General features: G+C 40.3%; 1 protein-coding gene across 1 annotated transcript in view; it reads left to right on the top strand.

Annotated features, from left to right (window-relative positions):
- The window catches only part of LOC149440987 (U4/U6 small nuclear ribonucleoprotein Prp31), a 210,285-nt gene that overhangs the window by 35,259 nt on the left and 153,578 nt on the right, over positions 1-21,448 (top strand). Inside the window, exons 3-4 of the mRNA XM_089657906.1 lie at positions 4,429-4,535; positions 4,627-4,796. Of these exons, the coding sequence (XP_089514032.1) occupies positions 4,429-4,535; positions 4,627-4,796 (277 nt within the window). The remainder of the gene's footprint in view (positions 1-4,428; positions 4,536-4,626; positions 4,797-21,448) is intronic.

Consider the following 21,448-nt stretch of genomic DNA (forward strand, 5'->3'; position numbering starts at 1 on the left):
CAGCTACAAACAGCAGACTTGTATGTGATAAGCCGCCACCTCCTGGGGGAGGAGCCGCAGAGGGCTGAAAGCATAAAGGATCCCGCAATGCTTTGCAGACACCTAAGATGGATGCCAGCACATGGAGCAGCACAAGCCCTGAGGAAAGGTAGGACCTTGACACTGCCAATATTGCCCCCTTAGCCCATCTCCATGCATCTCACCATTTCCCCTTGTGGGCTACTGTAGACTTGATGGACTCCCACCCGATACCACTCTCTTCTTTGCCGTGGCTTCCTTTTACTCATCGACCTTCATCCCTTAGTCCGACGCTAACTCTTCGTCTTTGGGATTCTAATAAATATTCCGCTGGCCTTATCTCTGCCCACCTACCGCTACTACGTTTGCTACATAACCCATTCCCCCCAGGTCGTGATAATCCTGGACAGTTTGCCTGGTGGCAAGCAAATGGTTTCCATGATGTTCATTCGCTGCTTTCTCCCACTAGAATACTCACCTTTGAAACTCTGCACTCCTCTCATGATATCCCATTGCGGGAACATTTTGGCTATCTTCAACTCCGCCACTTTATTAATACACTAATATGGACGCACTCGGGACCCTACAGGTTGTCCCCCTTTGAAAGTCAATGTAGACACAGAACCCATGCTCTGGGCCTAATTAATACATTAATATGGACGCACTCAGGACCCTACAGGTTGTCCCCTTTGAAAGTCAATGTAGACACAGACCCCATGCTCTGGGCCTAATCTCTCTGGTCTATTCTTCCATTATTTCTTATAGAACTCCTCCGGTCCGTTCCTAACATCAGCGTTGGCAGTCGGAATTCAGGGGCACTTTGGATCAACAGGATTGGCGAACCATGACCCAAGCGTTCTCTATATGTTCTAGAAATGTTATCATTTTAGAAAATGCCTATAAGGTTCTTTATCGATGGTATTACACGCCTGCTCGTCTGGCTCGTTTTATCCCTACATATTCTCCGACTTGTTTTCGGGGCTGTCAACAGGTGGGTACTATGGTTCACATCTGGTGGACTTGCCCTAATGTTTGTAGATTGTGGATCAGAGTTTATGCCCTCCTCCGCACTATGTTTCACACAGACATTACGCGCAACCCGTATGAAGCGCTTTTATTTAAACCATTAGTGGGCCTACTCCGCCCTGAACGGCAGCTGGCATCACACCTATTTATGGCCACCAAGCTGAAAATCGCGAGGGCCTGGAAGACTCCCTTCCTCCGCTTCGAAGCTGTCAAAAAAAACAGATGAACTTAGTAATGGTTAACGAAAAACTGACGGCTATACTGTTGATTACCCACACTAAATTCCTGCAGACATGGTGTCCCTGGCTTGATATACCCCAACCATCGAGATTCGACCAGTCCCTTCTGTCGATATAAAATTTACGTATTAGTTTATTTTTCTTTTTTTTTCTGTTGCGATTGCCCTAGAGCCCTTTTTGTTTTTGTCCTTGTCTCCTTACTCTTCGTCCCTCTTTTCTTTTGTCTAATCTGTTTTATACTATCTGTACTCATTGTGATTAGTGCTTTGAGTGCTACATCCGCAATACTAAATCCTCATGCTGGACTCCTTCGAGAGCCCTACATGTGGAATACTTATCTTCATTTGGAGAGGCTCCATTTTATATCTTCTCTGCTTTTTTTATGCTGATATAGTGACAATGTTTCCTTAGAGTTTATATTGTCATTGGTCTTTAATTGTTTACTCATTGTTTTCTCTTTTTTTTTTTTTTTCTAATACATGGCACTTAAGTATACAGTTTAATTCTATGTCTCTCCACCAGTACATATTCTGAAAGATTCATCGAATCCCTTGTATGTCTTATTCCTGTTGGTCAATGCAATTGTTGACTGATTCTTTGCTCCTATCTATTCTATAATAAAATTCTTTGTAAAAGAAAGAGAAGATGCTATCATCACTCTGTGCCCTTGGTCGTCATGCACTTTTCCAACATGACAGTGATCCAAAACACACATCTAAGGCCACTGTTGCATTTCTGAAGAAGAACAGGGTGAAAGTGATTCCATGCCCAAATACTGTATGTCTCCTGATCTGAACCCCTGTGGGGAATTCTGAAACAAGTTGAGCATCACTCTCCATCCAGCATCCAGACTCTAAAAGAAGTCGTTCTTGCAGAATGGAAAAAGATATTGTTGCAATATGTTGCCAATTTGTTCATTTTATGACTAGAAGACTTGGTGCTGTCCTTAAAAAATCATGGAGGTCATACAAAATACTAGATGTAGTAGTTTTTGTTGTGGGGTGTTTTGCATCAACGAACGAGTAAAACTGAAACGTTTGTAATCTGTCATATTATTACAGCGATACTAATGGTTCGGGGGGTTTTTTTCTTTTTTTTTTTTTTTTTTTTTTTTTTTTTTAATAACAAACGTGTTAAAGGAAAAGTTCACCTTTTGGACAAAAATAATAAATGCACTTTTTTGCAGGTAAAATATGTACATTTCATTATTTTTGTCTGCAGAAGCCTGAAAAGCATTGCACCAGTGATCAGTATCTACTGATTATAAACGCTTCAGTTTTACTCAAGTTAGTTGATGCCAAACACCCCACAACAAAAACACTGATGCCATGCATTTCTCTTGCAGACTTGTCAGAATATCTGTTTGCCGTATTGGATGTACGGCCAAGCAGATATTCTGACAGGAAGCTTGAATGAACTACCACAGTGTTCCACAGCCGCTAAGGTTGTTGGGACTTGCAGTTCATTTGTTCACAGAAGTTCGTAAATGAATAATGCGGTGTGGGCGGAGCCCCGCATGGCCACGCTGTTTTAATATCTTACAGATAGTATGGGGATACTTATCCCTGTATTATGGTTTTGCGCAGTGCAGCCTGGATCTTCCTCTTCTCGGGTCCCCTGCTGGCTCTCCTTGCTCCTCCTTTCTGTCAGGTGCCCATATTGCAAGCAGCTTGCTGTGGGGGCACCCAAGCAGACATGTTCCTAAATCGCTGCTTTGTGTGTCCATTCACACACGGAGCTGCAGTTTGGCCCCACCCCCTCTCTCCATTTGCTGACTGGCTGTGATTGACAGCAGCAATAACCAGTGGCTCCCGCTTGCTGTCTCAGCCAATGAGGAGGCAGAGACCCAGGACAGCTAAGGTTGTTGTGCACATCGTTGGATCGCGATGGGGCTCAGGTAAGTATTGGGACTGGGGGCACTGCTGCACACAGGTTTTTTTACCTTGAGCCTTTTACAATCACTTTCATGTAATAAGCTAAACAAATGTTCTATAAAACTTAGGTTTGTCAAACTTTTTTGAAATTGTTCTTGTGTTTATTGAGATATTGATCAAAATCTTTTCGAAAGTTTGTACTCATTTATGCTGAGCACTGTATTTGTGAACCCTCACCTTGTAAAATAACCTCTTCAGTTTAAAACAGAAATGAAAGGCAAAACACTTGTGTATACATATAAAAATCATTATACATTCCTTTCTTTTCCCCTTTTTAATAAGTGATCACATACCCTCTGTTCTCAGCTGCATAAAGAGCTCAGAGAACAAGGGGAGGAGAAACAGCAACACAATGGTCTTCCCAGGGAAGGTCTGTGCAGGGAACATGTCAGCACATGTCTGATCATTGTTAACAGCACAGCCACAAAACTGACCACATTGGGCTCTAATACCTAGTGTGGTCAGTTTTTAATAGGAGAGCAGAGGGACTGGTAGAAACACCAGGTATTTTACACAAAGGAAGCAATACAAAAAAAACAGGATACTTTCATACAAGTACATGGTACACCAGACATATCAGGAATATAATATGTTGTTTTGAGATATTCTTTAAAGAGTAACGTTTGTTGAGAGGAAACATTCCTGAGAGATCAATGTACGTTGCAGGGTTTTTGGCAAACTGTTTCATATTCCTACCTTTTGTTATTCTAAGGAAAAAGATGTTTTTCTGTGTTCATGTGCAGAATAAATCTGTTTCGTAGTGATTTTATAATTATCAATTAGCTGCTGCACCTGCAGGGCTCTAATGAAGAAAGTGGCAAGATCTGCATCCCTTTTTAGATGTGATTTTTCCCTTTGGGAGTATCTTGCCAAAATTGACATTTTTGTTGCAGAGGATGTCCAAAATCTGACTTTTATCTTAGTGCAGGCTTCTCAGAAAATCAGTAAGCCAATCACAAAAGCAGTAAATTACATTTCTTGGGGGGAGTTCTGTAAATAATTTTGTGTACAGAATGCTTCCAGGTTGCCATATTGCATTTTACAGAAAATTATAGCGATGCAGATTCAAAAGGAAAGGTAATTTTTAATTACATTAAATTATAATATGAGTTGTGTTGCAGTTGTATACACTAATTTGTTTTTTTATTTTTCTATTTTTTCCACTTGAATATTATATTTTTTAAATGTCTTTAAAATGTTTTGAATTGCAGGAACTGGGAAACTGTTTGGCTAAATGCAAGAACAATGAGAACCTTCAGCAAATCTTGACCAATGCCACTATAATGGTTGTTAGTGTTACTGCCTCCACCACACAGGGGTAATTCAATGTCTTTTCACTTTTACATTGTTTGTATTTCCTTTTTTATTATCTAAGATTTGCTGAGATTGCATTTGTTTGTGTCTTACAGCCAGCAACTGACTGAAGAAGAATTGGCGCGTATTGAAGAGGCTTGTGACATGGCACTAGAGCTGAACCAGTCTAAACATAGAATCTATGAGTATGTAGAGTCTCGTATGTCCTTCATTGCTCCCAATCTGTCTGTTATAGTTGGAGCCTCTACTGCTGCCAAGATTATGGGTAAGAACTGGCCCAAAATGGATATCCATTTTGTTATTAAAGTTCATAAGGATGTATGCATGGCTTTGACTACCATTCCTCGAATTCACAAAGACTGGTGCAGACAGTTTTTGAAAAAGCATCCCTCACATGTTCTAAAAGTGGTGCAGAATTCACCAAATTCATGTACTTGTCTAGAACTTGTACTCGAATTTGGCACTTGTTTAGCCACTTTTTAGAATACATGTGAGACACTTTTGCCAAATTTGTCTAAGCCAGTTTCTCTCTGTATTCCAAAAGCAAGTTGGTCTTAATTGGCTCCATTTTCGTAATCTATCAACTGTTGGTATTCAATTTTGATTTTAGTGCAATGAATGTAAAAGTGGCGCATTTTAGAATTACCTGAATTTGGTGCAGGAGTCACTGTCAGAACCAAAAGTGTCACATATGCTTCATGAATTTGGCGCAATACATTAACAAGAGGTATTAACACCAGAAAAGTTGTGCAACAGCTTTTTTTGACTTCCCCTCATATGTATATATTTACCACTCAAAGATCACACAATTATTAAATCTCTGTGGTGACATCATGGTAATTCAATTTATACACATGCAACCACTTATTGCACTATGAAAACATTTATTTTGATGACTTGCACCTGTTTCCTAGGGGAGGAGATGTAAGAGAAACTAGTTGGAGATTACTTTTAATGTGATTTTATGCCTTTTCTTTAAAATACAGTACAGAACACAGGCAGTCCATCATAATGGATGGGTTATATGCTGCACCTTCATCTGAATAGATACTTGTAATTCCACTCCAAGCTTCAATACTCTATCATATAACTTCACCCACCATGTGGTCCTACATTTTTTGCTAGTGTATTCAGGTGATGGATACATCTTTGTGCGAGAGAAGGTATAAGAATTCCCTTTTCTACCAATCACTATGAAGACTTCATACAAACTCATTGAAGCTGGAGATGGGCTTAACCAAAGTGGGCAAAGTGATTCTGTGTTGTCCCTGGGGACATTTAAAAACTCAGGATGTGGTAAGTTTGGTGCAAGCCCATTATAAGCAGATATTACGCTTGGTGGCTTGGTACTGACAGGGTCCTGGGGAAGGTGGGACAGGGACCTTTTATTAAACCATCCGTCACTCCTTAGGAGGCCAGGACCACTCTGATGAGCAGGCCTCCATAAACTATACATTTTATACACTAAAAAATTTGAAAAGATCTCCTGCGCTTAAATGGAATCCTACCCTCAAAAGCTGCTGACACTAACTGACATTTTATACACTTCCATCTTGAGCACTCTGGTGCATGTGTGAATCCACCATCTTACCTCAGCTTTGATGGGTCATGGGTGCCATCTTGGTAACCCTGGTTGTTTATGGCTTATGTGCTGGTGGAATTTTGTCCTTTTTAGAGCAGGTGCAGCCACCATATTGATAGGGTGCATGTGCGGGCACCATGTTGAATCTGAGCATCCTGCAGCAGGGCAGTCTCCCATTGAGTAATGCACAGTATCAAGGAACAGTGTGGTTCTCTCTGACAGTGGGTTCACCTTCATGGGACTGTGCACTGCAAAGATCCTAAAACCACTACAGAAAGGAATGAGTACCCTGTAGAGTAAGTCCCTTACAGTGGAGGACCCCCAAGCATGGGGGAGATGGAAAAGACAGCTCTACCAACAAACAAAGGCTTCCTACAATTCTGAACTTGATTCCTACAGGGAACCGAGATGCAGGGGCACTGGCCCAATCAGACAGTCAGGGCTCCCGCTATCCTCAGATATTGGGGCAGTGTCGTCTGACACTGCATCTTCTCCCCCCCCCCCTTTTTTTTTTTAATTATAGTTTAGAGGAGTGCAACAGATGCAATAAATTGTAGACTTCTCATAAATTCCAGCCAGTGACATGGTACATGAATAACATAACGTAAGCAGGTTAAAACTGCAAGGTAATGAATAAGCATCTCAGTATACTACCATTGTGAGATACAGCAAGGAACATTTAGAAGTCGACAATCAACAATTCATAGATAAGAGCGAAAGGAGCCTTTCATGGTGACATATCAGGGAATAATTCTAGATACAAAGAAAGTCTCTTCGGCTTGTGGAAAAAGCTACTCAGAGGGAATTTGAATGTGAGGTTCCAGCTGAGGTCTGTGCATTCCAACTTTTTTTGGTTGGAGGAAAAAAAAAAAAGAGAGAGGGATGGCAAAGAAAGAGAGGAGGAGAAGATGGATGGGGAGTGGAGAGAAGAACAAGAAAGGGGGGGGTGTGGAGGGGGAAAGGGTCTCCTCCGGTGAGCCAGAGCAAACAGTGAGCAATCAAGGTCACCAAGGAGCGCCTCCTGGACAGTCCCAGGTGAAAATAGATAAATAAAAAGATGAAGAACTTTAAAATTCATTGCGATCATACAAATGAAAACATCCAGAGAAGAGGCATCTTAAAGACACAGATGTTCCAAACCTGTCCGTACTGGGCAGCGTTCACCGATGGATGACCCACACTCCCATGGCCAGTGGGAGGTGGATGAAAAAGCAGTGGTGTAACCACTGCCAGAAGCTGCTGCAAATTCACTGTACATCTCCAACAGCCTCTGTGTGTCTCTGGATTGTCGTATACGCTCATTTTATTCTTTTTTTTTTTTCCCCCATTTCGATAGAGCAGGTTTGATTTGGCGTAAAGATCTATTGGGGATTTGTAGGAAGTAGAAAGGGACCAGGTATCTAATACAAGTGACAAATGTGTGAATGTTATACACTACCATGCAGTATTGCAGTGTGCCAAAATTAATCTATGTATGAATAATTTTTTAAAATAAAAAACACCAAATGAATAAAGTGTTTAAAGTGGCGCTAAGTGAATTAATCAATAATAAGTACAAAACATTTAATCAAATCACAAGAATGCCCATGAAATTCAATAATAACACAATTATGTAAAAAGTCAGTGATTGCTGTGAAAAATTATTACAAACTAAAAAGTAATGGAAAGTCCATGAAAAAAGTGTGGTAAAGTAATCCAAAAGTCCATGAAGTAAATCTTCTATTTCACCATGTGCAGCAAACTGACAACAAAGTGCTCCATAGGATACCCCACATGGGTGTAAACTCACCAAAAGTATTTGCCTTCCAGTCTCGTGGTTTGCAAACAAGCTTCGTGGGACATATTTCCCTTTTTAAAGATGACTATAACTATATCACTGAAGATAAAGATTCCACTGCATCCAAATTGACCATGTAAAACAAACAAAAACGCTCCAATGGTGTAGTATGAACAAACAGATCCTTTAATAAAGTGATTGGACCTTACTCACAAGAAAAATCAATAAAACAAGCCCGTGTATTAAATACTCTGATAAGCCTGAAGTGAACATAGACCAGGTGCTCTCACCACCTCCGGTTTGTTGTTAATGGACACCGTCACGTCACTTCCAGTTTCAGGCCACATCATCATTTCCGGTCGCCGCACTGTCACGCTCTGACGCGTTTCGTGACTTCCGACTTACACATAGGGGTGACGGTGCAGTGTGGCGTACTACTCTTTATAGACCCAGCATCAGAGACATTAATCCTCCGATTGGTCAACTGCAATACACACCTCCATACAGGAAGTGAGGTGGGAACCTTGCAGAAGTTCATACCATACAGTTGCAAGAAAAAGTATGTGAACCCCTTGGGATTACGTGGAGTTTTGCATGAATTGGGCATAAAATGTGCTCTGAACGTCAGCTAAGTCACAACAATAGAAGAACACAGTCTGCTGAACATAATACTACACAAACATTAGATGTTGCCATGGTTTAATTGCACATAACATGTAAACATTCACAGTGCAGGGAGGAAAAAGTATGTGAACCTTTGGACTTAATAACTGGTTGACCCTCCTTTGGCAGCAATAACTTCAACCAAACGTTTCCTGTAGTTGCAGATCAGACCTGCACAACGATCTGGAGTAATTTTGGACCACTCCTCTTCACAAAACGGTTTCAGTGTAGCAATATTCTTGGGATGTCTGGTGTGAATCGCTCTCTTAAGGTCATGCCACAGCATTTCAATCTGGTTGAGGTCAGGACTCTGACTGGGCCACTCCAGAAGGCGTATTCTGTGCTGTTGCAGCCATTGTTTTGTTGAATTACTTGTATGCTTTGGGTCATTGTCCTGTTGCATCACCCATCCTCTGCGGAGCTTCAGTTGGCGGACAGATGGTCGTACGTTTTCCTGCAAAATGTCTTGATAAACTCTGTAATTCGTTTTCCCATCAATGACAACAATCCGTCCAGGCCCTGAGGCAGCAAAGCAGCCCCAAACCATAATGCTCCCTCCGCCATGTTTTACAGTGGGGATGAGGTTTTGATGTTGGTGTGCTGTGCCTTTTTTTTCTCCACACATAGTGTTGTGTGTTCTTCCCAAACAACTCAATCTTGGTTTCATCTGTCCACAGTATATTTTGCCAGTAGTGCTGTGGAACATCCAGGTGCGCTTTTGCAAACTTCAAACGTGCTGCAATATTCTTTTTGGACAGCAATGGCTTCCTCCGTGGTGTCCTCCCATGTACTCCATTCTTTTTTTAATGTTTTCCTGATTGTAAATGTGTCAACAAAAATGTTAGCATGTGCCAGAGATTTCTGTAGGTATTTAGCTGACACTCTGGGATTCTTCTTTACCTCGTGCAGCATTCTGCGCTGTGCTCTTGCAGTCATTTTTACAGGACGACCATGCCTAGGGAGAGTAGCAACAGTGCTAAACTTTCTCTATTTGTAGACAGTCTGTCTTACCATGGACACATGACCATCAAGGCTTTTGGAGATACTTTTGTAACCCTTCCCAGCTTCATGCAAGTCAACAATTCTTGACCGTAGGTCTTCTGAGAGCACTTTTCTGCGAGGCATGGTTCACATCAGACAGTGCTTCTTGAAACCAGTAAACCCAAAACAGGGGTGTGTTTTTTAAGGGCAGGACAGCTGTCAGCAACACATCCAATATCATCACACTGATTGGAGTCAAGGTTGGCTCACTCCTGGCTCCAATTATCTCTGGGAGAAGTCATTAAGCTAGGGCCTCACATACTTTTTCCTCCCTGCACTGTGAATGTTTACATGTTATGTGCAATTAAACCATGGCAACATCTAGTGTTTGTGTAGTATTATGTTCAGCAGACTGTGTTCTTCTATTGTTGTGACTTAGATGACGTTCAGAGCACATTTTATGCCCAATTCATGCAAAACTCCACGTAATCCCAAGGGGTTCACATACTTTTTCTTACAACTGTATATAGATATAACTATGGGCAAAAATGTAAAATACATAATAAAACAATTCTCCATAACAATTTATGTATATACACATATTAATATGTAACACATTTTATAGTTATTAATAAAACAATATAAAGATCAATAAGAACAAAAACTTTCAAACATCACATCTGTGAATATGGGAAAACACCACATCCATCTTCTCATCTAGTCTCCCCAAATTCACAAATATGATGCATGAATCAATGCTACTAATCTCCAAATACATCAGACTTTATTAACATAGAAGGTATATGCATATATCATGAAACTATGACACCATATAAATGGGACCAGAGTGTCAAAACATTGCAGAATGAATGACATCACCATATATTTTATGCAATGAATATCCAAATTACATATCGCTAATGAAACAATTGATCTCCAATTCCACATTCAATCCCCCTGGTGTCAAAGACTTTAAAAGATATATCCATTTAGTTTCTCTATGGGATAAATCTCTAACCCTATTGGATACCCTCCATTTAGGGGCCACCCAATTTACACCCCAAAAGTGTACTAATGTGGGGTCCTTCTGATGGTAATTAGCATAATGGTCAGAGACATTCTGATGGGTAAAACCCTTTCTGATATTTTTCATATGTTCGGCTATTCTAGTTTTGAGGGGTCGTTTAGTCCTTCCTATATGTATCAATCCGCATGGACATTGAATGGCATAAACAACGCGTGTAGTGTCACAAGTGATGAATTTGGGGATTTCAAACTCTGTTTACTGTGCCAGATGTAAATTTTACTAATCTATTTGTGTTATTTTTGGTGGTTCTACATGCTTTACATTTGTTGCGAGCAGTGAACCCCTTTTTATGAGGGAACATGAAAGATGTTTTAGGCATATCCAAAATCTTTTTGACTACCCTACTTCCAAAATTAGGTGCCTTCCTGTATATAAAACTAGGTTTTGTAGGTAAAACAGTTCCTAAAGTTTTGTCCATCAGCAAAATATGCCAATGACAAAAAATTGCCTCCACTCCTCCTTTTATACTGACAATGGAAATCTGATAAAAAGTTCCACTGATGATTATCCTCTTTCTTACGGATATTGTTTTCTAAACATGAGATTCTAGGCATATCAAAAACATCCTGCATAACTTTATCAAGGACTATGAGAGTAACATTTCTGGATAATTCTGGTTTTAATGATGTTTGATTGAGAAATGAAGTCACTATCTTTAGAACAGTTCCTCCTTACTCTCATAAATTGCCCTCTCAGAATGTTTTTAAGCCATGACGGATGGTGTCCACTTCTAATGGACAAATAGCTGTTTCTGTCTGTTGGTTTAAATAATACTTTTGTTTCTAATGCATTATTCACTCTATAGTGACATCTAGAAAGTGAATAGATTCCTGACTAAATTGATAATACAATTTGATAGCATTACTGTTATTATTTAACTTGGCCATAAATCTATGAAGATTGATCTCATCAATGAACCTTTTGTAAAATATTAACCACTTGCACTCCTGAGGATTTACCCCCCTTAATGACCAGGCCTTTTTTTGCTACTCGGCGCTGCACTAATTCAAATGATAATTGCGCGGTCATGCAATGCTGTACCCAAATGAAATTTACATCCTTTTTTTCACACAATTAGAGCTTTCTTTTGGTGGTATTTTATCACCTGTGCGCTTTTTATTTTTTGCGATATAAACAAAAAAAACACAAAAATTTTGAAAAAAAAAAAAAATTTTCTACTTTCAGCTATAAAAAATATATCGTAAACTCAAAGTTAGTCATAAAGTTAAGCCAAAATGTATTCTGCTACATGTTTTTGGTAAAAAAAATCTCAATAAGTGTATATTGATTGCTTTGTATGAAAGTTATAGCGTCTACAAACTATGGTATAGATAATTTGAAATTTACACAGCTTTTACTTTCTGACCGCCCATCACATCTCTTGAGGTGCTAAAATACCAGGATAGAACAAACACCCCCAAATGACCCCTTTTCGGAAAGTAGACACCCTAAGCTATCTGCTGAGAGACATATTGTGTCCATGGAAGATTAATTTTTTTTCCACAAGTTTCTGGAAAATGACAAAAACTTTTTTTTTTCCAATGACCCAATCCAATGACCACTTTGAAAGCCTGAAGGTGCGTAACTTCTTCATTTCACTTCCTCATTACCTATCACGGTTTTGAAGGCCCTTACATGCCAGGATAGCACCAACCCCCTCCCAAATGACCCCTTTTTGGAAAGTAGACACTCCAGGAATTAAAGAGGCATGGTAAGTATTTTTCAGATCTCATTTTTTCCTCACAAGGTTTTGAAATATAAAAAAGAAAAGAAAAAATATGTTTTTGTTTTCTTTCTTCATTTTCCAAAAACTTGAGCTCTGCAAAATACTTACCATGCTTCTTATCAAATTCCTTGGGGTGTCTACTTTCCAAAAATTGGTCATTTGGGGGGGTTTGGTGCTATTCTGGCATTCCTGGGCCTCCGAAACTGTGATAGGTAGTCGGGAAGTGTAATGAGGAAATAAAGCCCTTTAAAAGCCTGAAGGTGCTTATTGGATTTTGGGGTCCTGTACTTGGCTAGACTGCCAAAATGTCTCTCACCTGTGGTACCCCCATACTTGGGAGAAGTAGCAGAATGTATTTTGGGGAGTAATTCCACATATACATATGGCTTGTGTGAGCAATAAATTATTTAAATGACAATTTTGTGTATTTTTTTTTTTGTCATTTTCCAAAAACTTGTGGTAAAAACATAAATTATTCTATTGATTCAACATGCTTCTCAGCAACTAGTTTGGGGTGTCTACTTTCCAAAAAGGGGGCATTTTGGGGGGTGGGGGCATTTTATGCCCAGCATTAGAAGTTTATGCCACACATCATTCACTTTTCTAACCACCTGAAGACCAAGCATTTTCTGACACTTTTTGTTCACATTAAAAAAATCTGTATTTTTGCTAGGAAACCCCCAAACATTATATATTTTTTTAGAGCAGACACCCTAGTAAATAAAATGGTGGGTGCTGCAATTTTTTATCTCACATATTACTTACACAGCGATTTTTCAAACGCAATTTTTTTGAAAAATATACACTTGTTAATTTTAATGGTATGATATAAAAGATGATGCTATGCTGAGTAAATAGATACCAAACATGACATGCTTTAAAATTGCCCATGCCCTGTGCAATGGCGACAAACTGCATACATTTTTAATATCTATAGGCAACGCTTTAAAAGCCTTTACAAGCCACCATTTTAGATTTACAGAGGAGGTCTAGAGCTATAATTACTGCCCTTGATCTGACGTTCATGGCGATACCTCACATGCATGGTGCAATCGCTGTTTCCATACTGGCACAGGGTCAACGCTCACGACCACTTTTAATGCTATCTCGGGGGGGGGGGGGGGGCATTTTCACCCGCTGCTTATAAAAGCAATCCTGCAGCTAATTAGCCACTAGGAATGCTTTTACATGAAAGCCCATTTCCAACTGAAAAAAAATGATACCAGGATGATGCCTGCAGCTGCAGGCATCACCCTGGTATAACCATTACCATGTACCAGTACGTCGCTGGTCCTTGTTGGGTGTATATGCTATGTTCTTTTTTTCTTTATGCAGCCTGTGGGCTGAATGAAAAAAAAGAGAAGAAATCTCTGCCAGAGAAAGTATGTGGTATGCCCACCATTAGAAAACCTCCCTGCATCCACCCACTTTTAATGGTGGGCACACATGAAATGTGCCAACAAATATAAAATATATATGCCGAAGCATAGGGGCCATCCACCGACTGGCCACCCCAGGCCCCCATGCTTTGGCATATATTCTCTTTTTTTTAACTGCGGATGAAGAATCTCATCCGACAGCACTGCACACACCTACTTATGTCTATTTTGAAAGCAAGACCCTGTTGCTGTCAGAATAAACAGGTCAGTGCTGCAGTTTGACATTCCTGCAAAGAAATCAACAATGGTTAACAATAAAACAAACTCAATAAAACAAATTTATAATTGAAATATCTCTGCAAGGAAAAGTGTGTGGTGGTATGCCCACCATTAGAAAACCTCCCTGCATCCACCCACTTCTAATGGTGGGCACACATGAAATGTGCCAACAAATATAAAATATATATGCCGACGCATAGGGGCCATCCACCGACTGGCCACCCCAGGCCCCCATGCTTTGGCATATATTCTCTTTTTTTTAACTGCGAATGAAGAATCTCACCCGACAGCACTGCACACACCTACTTTATGTCTATTCTGAAAGCAACACCCTGTTGCTGTCAGAATAAACAGGTCAGTGCTGCAGTTTGACATTCCTGCAAAGAAATCAACAATGGTTAACAATAAAACAAACTCAAAACAACTTTATAATTGAAATATCTCTGCAAGGAAAAGTGTGCGGTGGTATGCCCACCATTAGAAAACCTCCCTGCATCCACCCACTATTCTCTTTTTTTTTTTTTTAACTGTGGATGAAAAATCTCATCCGACAGCACTGCACACATTGATTTATGTCTATTCTGAGAGCAAGTTCCTATTGCTGTCAGAATAAACAGGTCAGTGTTGCAGCTGAAAGCATTCCTGCAAACAGAAATGATTAACAATAAAACAGTAACAATAAAACAGTAAAAGTAGAACAATCACAAAAATGACAACAACAAAAAACTATAACTATTTTTGGTTTTTACATTTTTTTTATTTTTTGGGGGGATTTGTACTTTTAATTTTTTTTTTTTTAACTTTTTTTTTTTTTCAAACTTTAAACATTTTTAAAACCGATGGTAGGGTCTCTCCAAATGCGATAGCCTGACTACCTAACATCTTTCGAGACCCTGTGTAAATGTGCCCTGAACTGTGCCGTGCTGTACCCTATATTAATAGTTCACTAGTGTATGGTAGAGGCGGAAGCAGGGATTGACGCAGAGGCCAGGTTGGCCAGGACAGGAGGGACAACAAATGCGGCTGTCACGCCTAATTCCACGTTTGCTTCAGACACAACATCTTTTTTGGGGTCTTCTTTGGGTTGGGGTACCAGGAATGGTATCGGGAAAATGTCTCTCATGCAGCCGGCTAACTGCATCTGGGATGGGGGTTTGGGGCGCAGCACCTTCTGGATACAAAAGGGCCCTGATGATCTCTAACTGGAATTTTAGGTAGGATTCACTATGTCCAGTTGCTTTGTAGAGAACAAAAGCGTTATATACAGCCAATTGAAATAAATAGACCGTTTTTTTGTACCAGCGTCTGGCTTTTTGGGAAACTAAGTACGGCTTCATTATCTGGTCGTTGAAGTCCACCCCTCCAATGTTAAGGTTATAATCATGGACACAGAGGGGCTTCTCAACAACACCAGCTGCCTTGACAGTTTGGATGGTCGTATCTGCGTGAATGGAAGACAGGAGGTAAACATCCCGTTTGTCCTTCCACTTCACTGCGAGCAATTCTTCGGTTCTCAAGCAGGCTTTTCCCCCCTTTCTAAGACTAGTATTTACAAGCCGTTGGGGGAAGCCCCAGTAATTAGGTCGCACAGTGCCACATGCGCAAATTCCCAGATTGAACAAATGTCTAAATAGTGGCACGCTTGAATAAAAATTGTCCACGTATAAGTGGTACCCCATATGGAAAAAGGTTGACACCAAGTCCCAAACTATCTTGCCACTTCTCCCCATGTAGTCTGGGCATCTGGGGGGCTCCATGTGACTATCTTTTTCCTCGTAAATCCGAAACTTACATGTATAGCCTGTTGCCCTCTCACAGGTCTTATACATCTTGACCCCATATCTGGCACACTTGCTGGGGAGAAATTGATTACAAGGCGGCCAGAAAATTGAATGAGGAACTCATCGATGCAGATGTTTTTATGGGGAGTATAGATACCTGCAAATTTTTGGTTAAAGTAAATTACGAGGGACCGAATTTTGTGGAGCCAGTCAAATTCAGGGTCACCCCGAGGATGACTGAGTGTGTTGTCGTAGTAGTGCATAAAACGCATTATCGTCTCATATCTATGCCTAGCCATGGCAATAGAGAACACGGACATATGAACAAGCAGGTCTGTGGACGAATACAACCGCAATTGATTTTTTTTATTAATGCTGAGGCTTAGGCCCAAAAAAACTTTACATTCGGAAACCATAATGGGTTTCCATGCAAATGGTCTGGCAAGGTTTGAATTTGGGTTGGTGGCGATAAATTGTCATGCATATAAATTGCTATGATCCACAATCAATGCATAAAGATCATCTGTGAAAAACAGCTCAAAAAAATCAAGGGGAGTATTTAAATTTGCTGTTTCCACCTGAATTCCGGGTTGGGCAGTGAAGGGGGGAAGTGCGGGTGCTGCAGAATTTGTGGGCTGCCAATCGGGATTTGCAAGCACATTCGGAAGGATACTAGGGGCTCTACGGGCCTGTCTGCGAATTCTTGGTGGCCGCGGGACACTATTTGTGCTTGCCACCGCACCAGCTTGTACTGCACTTATGGGACTCGCCACGTCACCAAACGAAACTGCAGTGCTGGTATGTATAAGACCAGGATGTACTAGGCCGCTGGTGCTCACCAGTTCAGCAAAAGGTAGTGCGGCACTAGTACTGACACTCTGCTGCATATGAGAGTCATGCATTTGTACCACCTCAGCAACCTGGGAATGGGGTCGGGTACACCTGATCTTAGCAGGGACCTCTTCTTCGTCGTCTGAGCTATCTGTCAGGGTGCCGCTGCTGTCTGTAGGTTCGTATTCTGAGCCTGATTCTGCCAGTGAGTCTTCCCCTTCGCTCTCACTTGACATGCTCAGAATCCTATAGGCCTCTTCACTAGAGTACCTTTGCTTGCACATTTTGGCCACTAAATTTACAGGTACCTAGTGCGACTCACAGGAAAAAGAGCGCCTGGCTGTCAGGGACTGCTTGAACCACTACAAACAATTTACAGACAAGTGCTAACAGAGATCAGGCCTGATTCTGTGAACACTGCGGTTTTGTGTGTAATGTATCAAGTGACAGTTATCTACTGACACTGCACTTGCTGGGGAGAAGGGGGGGCGTAGGTGTTTAAACGCAGGTGCTGGCAGGTGTCGGGGCTGATCCCGCTAACACTGCGTTTTTGGGGATACTATAGTAATGTGAACGCTGGTATAGCGCTGATCTGATCAAAGATATTGATCCAATCAGACACTATACTAGCAATGGAGGTTTAGCGTGCAAGTGAGCGTATTCCTGGCAATCAAGGGGTCAAATGTGATTACTTGTGTACTAGCGGCAATCTGACGCTATCTGGGAGGGTGCTAACTGACGCTAACACTATCGGAAGTCACCAGTGACACTAATACAGTGATCAGTAAAAATTTGTTCACTGTAATCAATGACACTGGTGACAGGGCAGTGAAGGCGTTAACGGGGGGGGGCGATCAAGGGGTTAAATGGGATTACTGGTGTACTAGCGGGCAAAGTGGCGCTATCTGGGAGGGGCGCTAACACTATTGGAAGTCGCCAGCGACACTGATACAGTGATCAGTAAAAATCTGTTCACTGATCAATGACACTGGTGTCAGGGCAGTGAAGGGGTTAACTGGGGGGGGGCAATCAGGGGGTTAAATGTGTCCTGGGTGTGTTCTAACTGAATGTGTTGTGCTTTTGTACTCACAATTCTTCTGTCTTCTTCCCTGTTTGGGACGAATGTGCCCAGGCAGAGAAGAGTGATATCATATCCTGTCCTGTGTAACTGTCAACACAGGACAGGATAGGACAGGGACCAATCATCCGATTTCAGCCGGACATCACAGGCTGAAATCGAATGATTGATCCCTCAGGATCAAATCGTGACACCCGCAGGTCGGCGGGAGCGTGCGCGCGCGCCCCCTGCCCGCAAAAAAACCTCAGGGTTTTAAAACATGATTTTTTGCGCAGCCGTGCCGCCCTGCAAACGTTTATATGCAGTGGCTGGGCAGCAAGAGGTTAATTCTGGTTGAGGTGTCTGAAATACAAATCTATCCTCCCACTCTGCCATGAAGATATTCGCAAGAGTGTGGGAGCAAACTTTGCTCCCATGGCTACTCCACTTGACTGTTTTGTAAAATGTATTATTGAACCAGACATAATTATGACTTAAACAAAAGTCAAGAGCTTTCCCCAAAAAAGTGTTCTAGTTATAGGGAAGGTCATCTCTTTTACTAAGAGCCCAATTCAGGGCTAACATTGCGTTGTCATGGCTATTGGTGTACAATGAATCTACGTCCGCTGTTACCAGAAAAATCTTTATTCTCTTCTAATTGTATCTTATCCAGAAATTGAAGTAAATTTATACCTTGCCAAAAATTCATAAAGACGCATTGAATCCTCCAGACCGTTATATTATGAACGCATAATTGATCGGCCTGGAGGATTCAACGCGTCTTTATGAATTTTTGGCAAGGTATAAATTGTCGGTATCCTAGAGCTACTCGGAATCAAATACTTTATCTCTTTTTTTAGTCAATACATGGGTGTGATAACCTAATTCAATCACGTTTTAATTCCTGTCTATATACGGGAGTGGGATCTTTAACCAGACAAGAATATGTATTACTATCTGCCAACATACAGTTGTGTTCAAAATAATAGCAGTGTGTTGAAAAAAGTGAATAAAGCTCAAAATCCTTCTAATAGCTTTTATTTCCATACACACAAATGCATTGGGAACACTACACATTCTATTCAAAATCAAAACATGAAGAAAAATATATCAAATTTGTGTTGCTCCTCTAAAAAAAAAATGTTTTATTATTCTTAACAAACTCAAACATTCACTATATAAACTGAAAAATGTTTGAAGATTTTTGCTTTCCTTTTGAATCACTTAATTAATATTTAGTTGTATAAGCACTGTTTCTGAGAACTGCTGTACATCTGTGTTGCATGGAGTCAACCAACTTCTGGCACCTGTGAACAGGTATTCCAACCCAAGATGATTGGATTAAATTCCACAGTTCTTCTCTATTTCTTGGTTTTGCCTCAGAAACTGCATTTTTGATGTCACCCCACAAGTTTTCTATTGGATTAAGATCCAGGGATTGGGCTGGCCACTCCATAACGTCAATCTTGTTGGTCTGGAACCAAGATGTTGCATGTTTACTGGTGTGTTTGGGGTCGTTGTCTTGTTGGAACACCCATTTCAAGGGCATTTCCTCTTCAGCATAAGGCAGCATGACCTCTTCAAGTATTCTGATGTATTCAAACTGATCCATGATCCCTGGTATGTGATAAATAGGCCCAACACCGTAGTATGAGAAACATCCCCATATCATGATGCTTGCGCAACCATGCTTCACTGTCTTCACAGTGTACTGTGGCTTGAATTCAGTGTTTGAGGGTCGTCTGACAAACTGTCTCCGGCCACTAGACCCAAAAAGAACAATCTTACTTTCATCAGTCCACAAAATGTTGCGTCATTTTTCTTTAGTCCAGTCAATGTGCTCTTTGGCAAATTGTAACTTCTTCAGCACATGTGTTTTTTTTTTGTTTTTTTTTTCAACAGTGGGACTTTGCGGGGGCTTCTTGCAGATAGCTTGGCTTCACATAGGCATCTTCTAATCGGAACAGTACTCACAGGTAACTTTAGACCTTCTTTGATTTTCCTGGAGCTAATTGTTGGCTGAGTCCTTGCCATTTTGGCTATTCTTCTATCCATTCGAATGGTAGTTTTTCGCTTTCTTCCACGTCTTTCAGGTTTTGGTTGCCATTTTAAAGCATTTGCGATCATTTTAGCTGAGCAGCCTATCATTTTCTGGACTTCTTTATATGGTTTTCCCTCTCCAATCAACTTTTTAATCAAGGTATGCTGTTCTTCTGAACAATGTCTGGAACAACCGATTTTCCTCAGAATTTCAGAGAGAAATGCACGGTAACCGGCATGTACAACATTTGCTGCCTTCCTTCCTTAAATAAAAGGCAATAATTGCCACGTGTTTTTCAAAGAATGGATCACCTCACTAATAGAACTCCACACTGCTATTATTTTGAACATGCCCCTTTCAATTAGTGATTTAATTACACAGAATCAGCAGCATGCATGTCATGAGTGTTGGGTCTGTTGGATTTCTATTACTCTACTACACCTGCTAGTAAATTATTTGCCATGTAGAAATATTTCTACCAAAAACAGTGATTGATCAGGTTAGTCATGTCTGACTGCTATTATTTTGAACACAACTGTATGTTCCAACTGTTGCAAATAAATTCTCTGTCCATGACAACCACTCCCCCTCCTTTGTCCACTGGCCTGATAATGATCTCTTTCCTTTGTTTTATATATGATGGATTCACTTTATGTTTGGGGGTTATCTTTTCCAAATCCCTCAATACCAAATTTTTTAATACATCTACACACTGATTAGCAGTAACAGGAGGATTGAATGTGCACTTATTACGAAGACCACTATTGATACTTTTACCATAATAATTTGGATTTATCAGTTTATTAAAAAAATATTTTTGAAGGTTTATTTGTCTAATATATTCATGTAAATCTATAAAGACATCAAATTTATTTATAGATTTCTTAGGGGCACATTTTAATCCCTGATTTAAGGATATTCAATTCTTTTGGTGTTAAAAGGGCTTTGCTAATATTGTAAATGCCTTAATTTTTTAATCCCTCCTTTGTTTTTTTGTGTTGGATTCTTCTGCCTGCTCTCCTCCCTCTTCTTTCTCCTTTATTTTTATTTTTTCCCATTTGAACACCCCTCCCTCTCCCTATCAACCGGTACGGACGGCCCCTTGGACCTCCCCTCCAACTTCCTCTTAATAAAAAAGTAGGATCCTGATAATGAGCCGATTCAGTCAGAGTATTCTTCTCTGAAATTATTATTCCCAGAGTTCTCTAAAGGTTGATATCTGTTATGATTAGGAATTGGATGATATAAAGGAAATGGCTGATATTGATTGTAGGTTTTACCCAAATATCCTTGATCCCTCCATTTAGGAGATTGACCATAATAACCCCCAAAATGCCTGGTACCTCCTTTACTTGGTTAGTTGTAAGGTTTCTTACTGATAACCTTTTTTCTTTTAATCCCAAACTATTCTGAGTTGCATTGATATCAATCTTACTACCTTTAGTTCCCTCATAATTGAGGTCTTCGATGATTTTTTGTCTGGAGTAGAGGATGCACTGGTAATGGGATTGGGATTGTCATCTTTTTGTCCAGATAGATCATTCTGCCATACATAAATTTTATTAGACTTAAAATCTGTCAAATCTCTATTAAACGTAACCTTCTTTTTTTCGTGTCTCTTTATCTACTTTTACTAATTTTTTTCTTAAACCATTAAATTCGATGTATTCAGGAGATTCTTTCACTGATTCCAAAGAATTTTGTAATTCTTTAATTTTATCCACTAAAATATC

Source organism: Staurois parvus, unplaced genomic scaffold, assembly GCF_062004578.1.
Source record: "Staurois parvus isolate SC_StPar_1 unplaced genomic scaffold, SC_StPar_1.0 ptg001040l, whole genome shotgun sequence".
Classification (NCBI taxonomy): Eukaryota; Metazoa; Chordata; class Amphibia; order Anura; family Ranidae; genus Staurois; species Staurois parvus.